Source organism: Carassius gibelio, chromosome A12, assembly GCF_023724105.1.
Source record: "Carassius gibelio isolate Cgi1373 ecotype wild population from Czech Republic chromosome A12, carGib1.2-hapl.c, whole genome shotgun sequence".
Taxonomy (NCBI): Eukaryota; Metazoa; Chordata; class Actinopteri; order Cypriniformes; family Cyprinidae; genus Carassius; species Carassius gibelio.
Genome location: NC_068382.1, coordinates 18,448,753 through 18,460,570, shown reverse-complemented (window position 1 = coordinate 18,460,570; position 11,818 = coordinate 18,448,753). Strand labels below are relative to the sequence as shown.

Genomic DNA, 11,818 nt, shown 5'->3' with positions numbered 1-11,818 from the left:
GGGGCCTCTCCGCCCACCCTCAAGGGCCTGTCAGAGCAGCCTCACCAAAGGCAGATTAATCTACATTACTGCTAACAGCTCAGCCTAGCCCCTGAACCACTCACACACACACACACACACACACACACACACTGACACACACACACACACACACTGTGTATTTAATCTCTTGCACTTCAGTCAAAAATCTACTGCTGAGCTTTTGGTCAGAATATTAAGGTTAGTCAAAGTTTATTCATTAGGTTAAAAGTCCATCCTTGAAGTATTTTTTGCTAAACCAAAAAGATATGTATAGAAAAAGCACTATGCCTCCTGAGGTTATGTTAATATACCACAAGCGAGTAAAAAAAAAAACTTTTTACCATGGTGAAATTACTGTGCAGAAGAGCTTCAATTCAACCTTCGCCAGGAGTTTGATTGACAGGCGATCTGACCAATCAAAATACCAAATTCGTCATTTTGTGTGACAAATAAACCAGATAAGATTGTAAACAGTAGATCAGTGGTTCCCAACCTTTTTCAACTCGCGGCCCACACAACCACACACATATGTTTGCGCGGCCCACTTCAAAAAAATTAACTGACCCTGCTATTGTTGAGTTAATAACTTAGTACTCAGAAGCTAGATTGTTAATTGTATTTATTGGATGAACAAGTGCTGTGCGATATGGACAAAAAAAAAAAAACATTTTTGCGATTGTGACACACCGATATGCTTTTACAGTCATAAATGCATTCAGGATTAATTTGAAACATATTTCCAAAAGAAAACCAATTAGAGCTTTATCAAAAAGTTGTAACGTCTCTAGAACAGACATAAGTCAAAATTATCACTATAGTAAAGATGTAAGAAAATGAACAGACAAACAGGGACTTTTTTTTTCTTTTTTCCATGCATTTTTCATAGAGCTCATTAATTGTAGTGGTGCGTCAGGTGTTTGCAGTGTGTATACAGTATGTGTATGCGGTCAGCAGCGAGAGCGCATAAATATAACACGAAAGCACATTAAAATAATGCACGAGTGTGAATTTCTCTGTTCGCACGCAGATTTCTTTTGCTCTGTCACAAAACCAGACGTGCTTGCTAAGATACACGCTGCTCTGCGTGCTCTTTTATGACGATTTCTTTTAATCGCACAGCTCTAGAATTGACTGGAAATGAACAGAAAATAATTGGCGGCCCACCTGTAATACCACCGCGACCCACTAGGGAGCCGCGGACCACAGGTTGAAAACCACTGCAGTAGAGTAACGTCAGTGGACTTTAACGGTGTATTGACGTCTTTCCACGGTTGAAGAAACATATCTTCTGATGTTCATTCATGTTTATTCTGTGCTATAAAAAGTAGTAAATATGAAGAGACGATCAGTTCATGTGCCGTTTAAACTGAGGTCTGTCAAAGTGTTAAAGTGCCACAAAATATTATTTATTATTTACATTTCTTAAAAATTTACTAAATGTGAAAGCTGATACTTCGTTTCATACCAGAAGTAACCTGCTATGTCTTGTCTGTCAGCACGTTGTCAGTTTCCTCTTTGCTCAGCTTTGTATGTTTTTACTCTATGAGATTATGATGTATGGCGTGAGAGCACCATGGCTTGTCAGACGTAGCAACAGTAACTAAGGGCGCGTGTGTTTTTGTGGAAACACTGATACTTGTTTTTCTTCAGGAGTCTTTGTTGAATAGAATATTCAAAAGAACAGAATTTTTCTGAAATGTAATCTTTTGTAAAATTATAAATGTGTTTACTTACACAGATGTAATGCATCTTTGCAAAAGAAATTTTTAAATTCTTAAAAAAAAAAAAAATTCTTACTGACCCTTTTGAAAAGCACTGTACTTTATCTTAGTATCAATTGACAGGACGTGGCAAAATCGTAAGGATCTTGATCTTGACATAAATTACCTCCAGTAGTAGTGAGCACAGAATCAGTACCATCTTGTAACACACATTCTTTATACAGACCCAAGAATTCCCGTTCGTCCCTCTCCCACGGCTGTTTCCTGTCCCTTTGGGCACCAGCACATCTCTGAATATCATGAACAGTCTGTCCTCTTGCTTGGAGTTTGTTTATGTGTGTGTGTGTGTGTGTGTGTGTGTGTGTGTTTGTTTGTGTGTGTAGTCAGTGTAAATAATGAATGCTACTTAAAGAGACATGTGGGAGATCTGGCCTTGCTTAACATGCTCTAAATAAATGTCCTCCTCCAAGCATGCACTCCCAATTATGAATTATGCCGGCCCAGCGTCCAATCAGAACACACCTTTTGTCATTGTAGTGGAAAAGCCCCTGATGGTTTATCTTAACAAAATAAACATCTCAGAGCATAGATATAATAATATGAACATTAGTCAGTTTTGAGCAGAAGCATCGATGTATATGTTTTATATGCCATTTTGGTCCCTTCACTGTGTGTGTGTGTGTGTGTGTGTGTGTGTGTGTGTGTGTGGTAGGAGTGCTGCTCGGCTGCAGTGGTGATGAATGGGTGTGTGTGAGTTATTCATCTCCTGCTTATAGGAGTGGACAGTGGTCCTGCTCTCTCCACATGTCAGCAAATGGGATAATTCTGTCATTTATCAGGAATGACAAAGGAGACAGATGATCGCCCCGGGAGATCATCCCAGGGTCTGACCCCTACAACTCCTGCTTTCACCCTCACTGTACTTTTCCACGCACCCACTTTGTACCTCCTTCCCACTTTTGCCAACAGTTTGTTTGGCTCTTTTTGGTACTTCTGAGTAGAGACTTTTGACTTTTTTTGAGAATTTTTTTTTTGTAATTTTCTTTCTTTTTATATATATATATATACATATACATATACGTACATACATACATACACACATACACACACACACACACACACATGTTTGTTTTTGTGAAAAGTGGGGACATCCCATAGGCGTAATGGTTTTTATAATGTAGATACTGTAAATTCTATCGCCCTTCACCAACCCTACCCCTAACCCTAACCCTCACAGGAAACTTTGTGCATTTTTACTTTCTCAAAAAAACCTCATTCTGTATGATTTATAAGCGTTTTGAAAAATGGGGACAAGTGTTAAGTCCTCATAAGTCACTCTTTGTAATACCTGTGTCATACCCATGTCATTATACAGACACACACACACACACACACACACACACACACACACACACACACACACTTACACATATATATATATATATATATATATATATATATATATATATATATAAAGCATCACAATTGTTTTTAACATTAATATTAATAAGAAATGACCATCAAATCAGCATAATATCATGTTAGATAAAGACTAGAGTAATGGCTGCTGAAAATTCAGCTTTGCCATCACAGTAATAAATAACTTTTTTTAAATATATATTAAAATAGAAAAGTTATTTGAAGTTTGGTAAGGATAAGAAGCTTCTTTCTAAAACATTACTCAAAAAAAGAAAAAAACCTGAGCGACTTCAAACTTTTAGGTGGTAGTCTAAATGCTATATGCATATCAAATCATTTTGAGAATCCAGTAAGAAATAAATGTGCACAATGAGATTTCAAATACTTTTCTGCAGGCACAGATTGCCTTTTTGGTTCGGTCATGTGACAGTAGGAAAATCGGTTTTATGGAGAATTCCATCAGTAAATATGTGAAATCTATTAGCTTGAGAAATGCCACACTTTTTATTTTCTGGAGAAAAATAAATGCTCTAAGCATGTCTACAGACAGGTGGAGAGAAAAAAGGCTAAGTTGTCACGCCGGGTGACATGTTTTGCACGATAGATGTTTAAAAGAGGCGTCTGACTGAAGTGAAATGTGTTTATCGAGTTGCAGGGCATGTGCTCAATTACATGCATGCTAGTTTGTGGGCAAATGTTAAAATGGGTAGTTTTTACTATTGTCTAATCTTGTCTTCTCTTTCTCTCCACCTCTCCCTCTCCTCACCCACAGGATCATTCAGAATCGTGTCCTGGTCTTCATCCTGGGTGCCATCATCCTCCTCACCATCGTCTTGGCCATCTATTTCAATTTGCGAGGGCACTGATCTCCACTGACTGGCCCTGTGCTTGCATGTTTGAGTTTGTGTACGAGCGTGTGTGTTTGATTAATAGTGACAAAAGTGTTGGGCTGGAGTAATTAGGACAAATTGTTCACATGAATCATTCCTGGTGGGCAGTGACAGGGGGCCTCTCCTCACTGCTCTCGAGCAGAGCGGGACCGTTCTCACCCTCTCTCCCCTTATATTTATGCTGCATCCATTATTTTTTAAACTTACTGACCCATAGAGAAACCCAGCATGAATGTGTGGACACGAGGACCATGATGAGAACACCAGATGGATGAGGAACATGAAGAGGAACATCAACGTATGTCAAAACCTGCTGTTTAATGTTTAGATTTCTTTTTCTGTTGGTGGGAAAAGGGTATAAGAGTTAAAAGCTACTAGCAAAATTCAATTTATCAGGTATATGTGTGCGTGTGTTTGAGAGAGAGAGCCATATACAAGGCAAGGCCCCCGGTGCAGTACCATTTAACACACGGTGCAGAATCACACACAACACACAGCCCAAAGGTCACGCGCCCGTCTCTCAGTCCCCCTTCATCCAGGATTAGTAGCTTCTCACGCTGTTCCTCTAAGGTCAGCAAAGACCTCGCATGTGTTTAGTAAAACCAGCAGGACCGCTTTAAACAAGAACACATAATAAGAAGTGTTTCCTGTATTTATTTGTCTTTTTATCAGATTAATTTTGCTGTATTTTTGGCTGTAACTTTCTTTTGATTCATCTGGAATCTGTTGCAGCTATTAGTGCTTGACATTAAAATTATATCATTTTGTCTCTACTGTACAATAGTGTTGCAAATGCGCTTTATTATTACTATACAGGGACCAACTAACAAGCATCAGTATGGAAATATGCAAAATGTGTGAGTCTGCTCCAGGCTTTCACCTGCTGGTTGAGTATTAGTCTATCAGAAAGACGGTAACCTTGGCTGTCTACTAACAGTACAATTATTTCGTTTATCATGTTTTCATCCGAGGATTCCTTTGTAAGTTTTTATTAATAATGTTTATTGTCATACTAGCTCAGTTCCAAAACTTAGTGAGTTGTTTTGCTGTCTTATGCATGCATAGGCAGTTGAAGTCCAAGGCAGCATCACTAACTGAAATTAACCTAATAAAACTTCATAAATGACTGTTTCTAAACCCTCGACATAGTCAGCAACTTTGAACACATAAGAGACCAACTTCACAATTGGTTTAAAAAAAGTTAGCTGTTAGCTTGTTGCTAATATAATTGGAATGTTTTAAGCATAAAGTCAAATAATCAATTTGAATGAATCAGCCATCAAATTAGCCATCAACATTTCATTTTGTTTGCCATTTTGGAATAGTTTTTTTTATATAGTTTGATATTAGCATGTTGCTAAGCTAATTAAAATGTGTTAAGCATAAAGACAAATAATCTATGCTAGTGAATCAAGTTAGCTGTTAGCATGTTGCTAAGCTAATTACGCTATACTATAATAAGCACAAAAATACAAAGCACACAAATATTGGGTAAAATTAACCATTTCAATTACATTGAGTTGTCACAGTGCATTCTGTGATTTCTTGTTTCTCTCAGAGGGATATATGCAATGTTGTCTTAAAATTTGCCCAACTGAAGAAATCTTAAAGAGAGCAGATTATAAGGCACCTCAGTCTTTACATTGGGAGTGTGCCTGTGATGCTGCCTATGTATGTGACTCACTAGGTTTTGGAACACTGTTGATTAGCACACCGCCGGCTCTCTTCCCAACACCCCATGATCAACACCCCTTCCACATGGGATGCATGCGCACCCCTCAGCCAGTCGAGGTGCCTGATAGACAGACGGACGGACCGTCAGATAGACAGGCAGACAGCATTTGATATTCTGTTTCAGGCCGGGTGGATTGTCTTATTTTGGAAGCTGCCTAGTGGGGGGTTTCTCTGCCTCTGCTTCACAGCTACGGCTTCAAAGCACCAAATTAATGGCCAACAAAATAGTGCGTCTCCATCTGTCCCATGTGGGGCCAACCTATTGAGAGTTATCATTTAAGTTAAGGAAGGAAGAAAAAGGATGAGGGCGAGCTGAATCCTGCCAGTTTAACAAAGCTCAGCAATCTCTCTGATTGGAATTTGCATCGAAATGCGGAGATAAAGATCATGTGCAATTAAGTACGATAGAGATGAGATTTGTTTGTCCTTATTTTCTCACATGCATGTGCATGCGGGGGACGAGCAAGCATGTTCGGTTTCCACACCTGCGCGCGTGTATGCGAGACATCAGTCGGCTGTGCGTGTAATGACTTCGATGTGTGTCGGTGTGTTTTGCTGGCTCAGTCTGTGTGTGTGTGTGTGTGTGTGTGTGTGTGTCTCTCTCTGTCTCTCGCTCTCTCTCTCTTTCTCTTTACTCGGGCCTGTCAGATCCTCTCAGCAGTGTGTGGCTGGTGGAGAAGCAGCGTGGCTGCGGCTCTATTTGAAGTTGTAATGGTGTCAAAAAGTCAGAGCTGACTGACAGCCGTCAGTCCCACTGGGGCTCATTAAATCATAACAACTTGACAAGGAAATAATTGAGCGCTGACGATAAGTTGGGGCCCATTTAGATGTTTTTATTTTCTTTCATTATTAGTTGTGGCTATTATGTTCATTAAGAAATTGCATTAAACAAACATTGGGGGGGGGGGGGGGCTAATGATTTGTTTATATCGCCTTTTTTATTATTTAAACATGAGGTGTGTCATGTGACACTTTCTGCAGGCTGGCGCATCTATTTTTCCCCTTCTTTTTTTCTTTTTTTGCTCTTCCTTTTTTAGCCTTTTTTTTAGCCTCCCTGGCTCCTTCCCTCCTTTCTCTCTCTCTCTCTCTCTCTCTCTTTCTCTCTCTCTCTAAGCAGCGGGTGTCTTTAGAATATGAAATAGGTTATTCATTACCCTCTTCCCTGTAGCTGATTTGGTTTGCGTGTAGAGTCTTCTATGTGAGAAGGATGAAAACTTGTCAAAAATGGGTTATATCTTATTCCGAGGGGCAACAATAGTGGCAGTTACAGACACACTTTAATATTTCATTATGCCTGACTTTAACCCTGCTAAGTGACTTCGGCTAGCAGGCCTTTAGTGAGAAAGAGACTCTGATTAGCTCCTATCACAGAGCAGGGTCCAAAAAGACCCACTGCGGTCACGGCAGAGATGAGCGCTTGCTCATGATTAACTGACATCTCTCTGACATTTTTTTGAATAAGCCTTTACTAAGTTCTGCCCACCTTGGTTACAGTTGCTAAGTTGGAAATGCTTCATAGATTTATGTGAACAGTGCAATTTTATATAAAGTGATGAATACTGAATAAGTAATTATTCACTTGTTGGCTGTTTATTCTTTTATTCTTTAAATACTTGTATTCTTTATTACGTCTAAAATTAGAATACAATTAAAAAATGTTTAACCTGTTTATTTTCTTATTATTCATTATAAAATTTCTCAATTTTATGTTGGGCTTAGTGAAAGGTCAATAAAATTTGACACTAAAATTGATGTCACATTATCAGTCTGTGTAAATGAGTGTCAGTGTTTGCTGACTGCGCTTTTTCTGTGGTTACTGGAGAGCATGATGGGAGGTCCACAATTTAAACTGTGCATCTCTCGCTATTTTTACTCCCTCACACATCCAGGGATAATATTTCACCCCATAGATAATACTGATGGCTCTGTGTGTGTGTGTGTGTGTGTGTGTGTGTTAGTGAGTGAGTGATTGTGTTAGATTCAAGTTAATGTAGGGAGATCTGTGGCCTCTCTTGTTAAGCACTGTTGGATAATAGGTTTCCTTTTATTATTATTTTAATTTGTTATCTGGTTAACCATGCACAATTGTACATGTAAATGTGTTGCACAAATGCACACGACAATATCCTCATTCTCCTGTGAATAATGAATGCAGTTGATGTGACATGACATCCATCAATTATGTTTTTTTTTTTGGTGTCCCATTATGTGAGTGAATACCCATCCGCTGGAACCACGGATCTGATACTGAGTTTGCACTGTGGACTATTGTGTGTCAGTGGGTGTGACTTTACATGTGGCTGTCTGCTCCAGGCCAGAGACCCAGTAATGATCAGAACCCTCTTACTGCTTGTGTGAATAATCTCATGTTTGTTCAACTGGTGATTACTTTCATGAATAGTGTTTTCTGTAGATATAGTAAAACCTTGTCTAGGTTCAACACTGTCATTAAAGCAGTATTGTGTTTTTCACCCATGCAGTGTGTCCTTGCTCTCATTAGACATCTCGTTTTCTTCACTTGTTGCCTTCTGAGCCCTTTTCACAGGCCGACGTCTCAAAGGCTCCTTGTGGAACAGAAGAACAGAGTATAGCTGTGGTACTTTTTAACCAGATAAACCACCAGTCGTGTGCTACTAACTCTCTCCCTTTGTCTTGTGTGTGCCGTTGCAGTGTGAGCGTGTGTGCAACTGAACACAGAAGCAGGCCTGACCTATATCACGTAATCTAAACACTGCTCACCTCCACCCTGCACTTCTGCTACACTGACCTACTCTCACTTGTTAGGTTCCTTCTAGAGAAGTTACGTATACTGTGAAATAGATCTATGTGTAGTATATGTATATATTGTAACTCATATACTGTATGTTGATATTTCTATATAGTAGTAGTCACTCAGAGGTGTGTGTGTGTGTATATATAGTGAACGACCGTATGAATATCTGAAAGGATGGATGGATGTATAGATAATATCTAGAGATAAATAATTAATATATTGCCATAGCTGACTATAGATTGATAGAGGGATATAATATACTAGTCGACTATAGTAGATGTTCAATGTAGTTACTGTCCATTTAGTGTTTTCATGTCAAGTTTATTTATTATTATGTAGATGTTTCAGCAGGACCATGAAAGTGTTTTGCAGGAAGCGGAGAAAGAGATGAGTTCTGTGATGGATGGCGTGGCCTGACTGTCGGGTTTCATGGCATGACTTATTTTGCATATGGTGTCTTACCAGACAATATTCTAAATTTCCAACTGGGAGGCAACAGTGGAAAATCACTGTCTTCAAAAGGCAGCCTGCCATTCATGTTCCCCAAAGCAGGAGATCTGAGCGAGTGGTGATACCCTGCGACATCTCTCTGGAAAACGAGAGTCAATCAGCTTTGATGGAGCACATCCTCTATGACAGGCTACTGAAGAGCACACTAATGAACTGGGGGGGTTGGGGTGGGGGGGATCGCTTAGCAGCCCCGTATGTAGATTGCCCGGACTGAAGGGGGGTGTGGGGGAGCGCTGGATTCTGTGGTTGAAGCTTGTGTGTGATGGTACTCCATAAACACCAGGGTGGGGAGAGGCTTGTGTATATATGTGTGTGTGTGTGTGTGTGTTTCATTGTCTTGACGCGACGCCTGGAAAAGGGCATATCGGTGGGCCCCCCATGTCTGTCTTTCAGTCCCCCTCGGCGACACCTCCTCCTTAGCTGGGGGATTCGATTAAATATTCATGAGCGTGCATCCAATGGCAGCACTGGTCTGGTGTTTTTCTCCCAGGGCAGGAAATGGAAGCAGATTCATGCATGGGGGTCCCTGCAGGTTGGCATACAGGGTCAATTGAATGGATGGTTCAAAGGTTACAAAATCTGTATGATGTCCCTCTTCTCTTCCACGCTCGCCTGCCGCTGAAGATGACCAGTGAGAACAGTTGCTTCAGAAACACAACATTTTACAAAGGCTGAAAGAAGACTCCTGTCGGTTTGACTGCACCCAATTAGAAACTGTTGTTTTAGCGGCACGTTAACACGTTGTATTCTGACATGTAAACACACGCTCACCCACTTGCTCTCGCAAGCTAGTTTATTTTTAAAGATGGCAGCTGCTCTGAAAAAGATGTATGGTACTGGCAACAAATTTCACAACTTTTGTTCGTTTCAAGGATTCTGGATGGCCCAGGTGAATTGAGAGAAGTATTGATTTTCTTTTTTCCCATGCAGTGACTCTGGGATTACCGATTTTCTCATTTATTTTTAAAGACAACTCGTGTGGTGTTTTATATATATATAAAATATACATATAAAATATATATATATACACACACCCCTTTCTTCTTTTCTTTTTCCTTTCTGCTAATCTTTTTTTTCCCTATTATCAATTGTACCCATTCCTTCCTGTCTCTGAATCCTTCTTCACCCTGAAAATTGTAATTCTGCTATAGATCACAGCTGTTGAATATTAGCTTTTACAAAAATTGATAAATAAAATATGGTCAAATCGCTGGATCCCCAAAGGCCAGGGCAGAAATTCAAATGAGCGTAGGGGGCAGGAGGAACGGACGAGAGAAAAGGAAATGATCTGAAACACCTGCCCAGAACACATAATGTGGAACTGAATGGACTCACTCTCTTTTTGGGCAAATGAAATAACAGAAAAAGGATAAATGATCGTTTGGAAAGTGGATTTTGCTCTTTACGCGGCAAACCAGTAATTGGTCTAAAAATAATTCCATGATTAAATGTTGGACTTTGTCAGATCTTCAAGAATCCCAAACGTTGGCTTCTACTAAATGCACAAAATCCTTTTAAAGAAGATGAATGGCTTGACTCTAATTAAAGTCTTTTGAGTAAAAAAAAAAAAAATCTAACAATTCAAAAAGGAAGTAATAAAAAAAAAAATGCTTCCTACTATGAACAGACAGGGTTTTAGTAAGATTATCCCCACAGTATTTGTTGTCAATGGAAATCCTGACAAAAACTTCACTGCTTTGCGACCTTTCTGATTTATGCAGCTCATAATTCATAAGGTTTTACTGTAGCCCAGTAGCAGTAGTATTAAATAATATTTAAAATATCAAGAAAAAAATGTAAAGTATTGTAACGTAATACTAAAGTAAATCCACTGTAAAAAATAAAAATAAAAATAATGAAAATATATATATAAAAAAATTGTTTTGTGAGAAATTTCTATTTCAGTCTTTCTACTTCAAAATGTCATCTTTATTTTAAATCATTATTTACCATTTATTTGTAATTAGTCTGTGTACAAATTGTTTACGCTTTTAAGTGTAGGAGAAAAAAAGAAGTAAAGACATTTATTCTCATAATTTTGCCTTTGTTCTCAAAATAGAGTTTAATCCGTAATGTTAGGACTTTATTCTTAAAATATTTCTTTGTTTTTATTTTTTATTAATCCATCCACAGTATGAAAAGCGTGTTCTGGTGCTTGTTCTCTTTCACCATCCAAAAGAAGCCACCCACTTCTCAAACTTCATTCAAAAGGCTGTCTCAGTGACCTGAGTGATTGTTGTTTTATTCCGGTGGGCTTTTAGGTGAGTGTTTTATGCTCAATCGCCCTCTCTAGCACAAACCCAGAATTCACTGGCACCTCTCACAGGCATGACTGACAGAACACAGCCAACACTCACAGTTGGCGGCAACTCTCCAGAAGAACCATGCTGCTCAGCTAACGTTTTATTTATAGCAGATACCTGGTAAGGAATATCTATAGCCACCTTGAACTACAAATTATTTGCAAAATGTGTGAAATGATGTCGATGTAATTTTCTAAACATATATATATATATATATATTTTTTTTTTTTTTTTTTTTTTTTTTTTTTTGTGAAGGGTCCAGTCTCCATGTGGCCAGTAATAGAGTAATGAAGCCCAGGCAGGAAGCTAAACCTCCCCTCATTCTGTGCAAATATCATCACGAATGAGGTGAAACCACTTGACACTTTTCGAGAATTCTCTCCAACCTCAATTATCACATATTTACTCTTATAAAGACCAAACTGAAAAGAGAATGAACTGGCAGAA

At 38.9% G+C, this 11,818-nt stretch overlaps 1 protein-coding gene across 4 annotated transcripts in view; it reads left to right on the top strand.

Moving 5' to 3' along the window:
- LOC128025378 (vesicle transport through interaction with t-SNAREs homolog 1A) overlaps nt 1–8,260 on the top strand; it is a 123,655-nt gene extending 115,395 nt beyond the window's left edge. For all 4 annotated transcript variants that reach the window (XM_052611694.1, XM_052611696.1, XM_052611693.1 and 1 more), the window contains one exon: nt 3,934–8,260. In XM_052611694.1, coding sequence (XP_052467654.1) covers nt 3,934–4,027 — 94 coding nt within the window. In that variant the 3' untranslated portion in view covers nt 4,028–8,260. The remainder of the gene's footprint in view (nt 1–3,933) is intronic.
- The last annotated feature ends 3,558 nt before the right edge of the window (nt 8,261–11,818 follow it).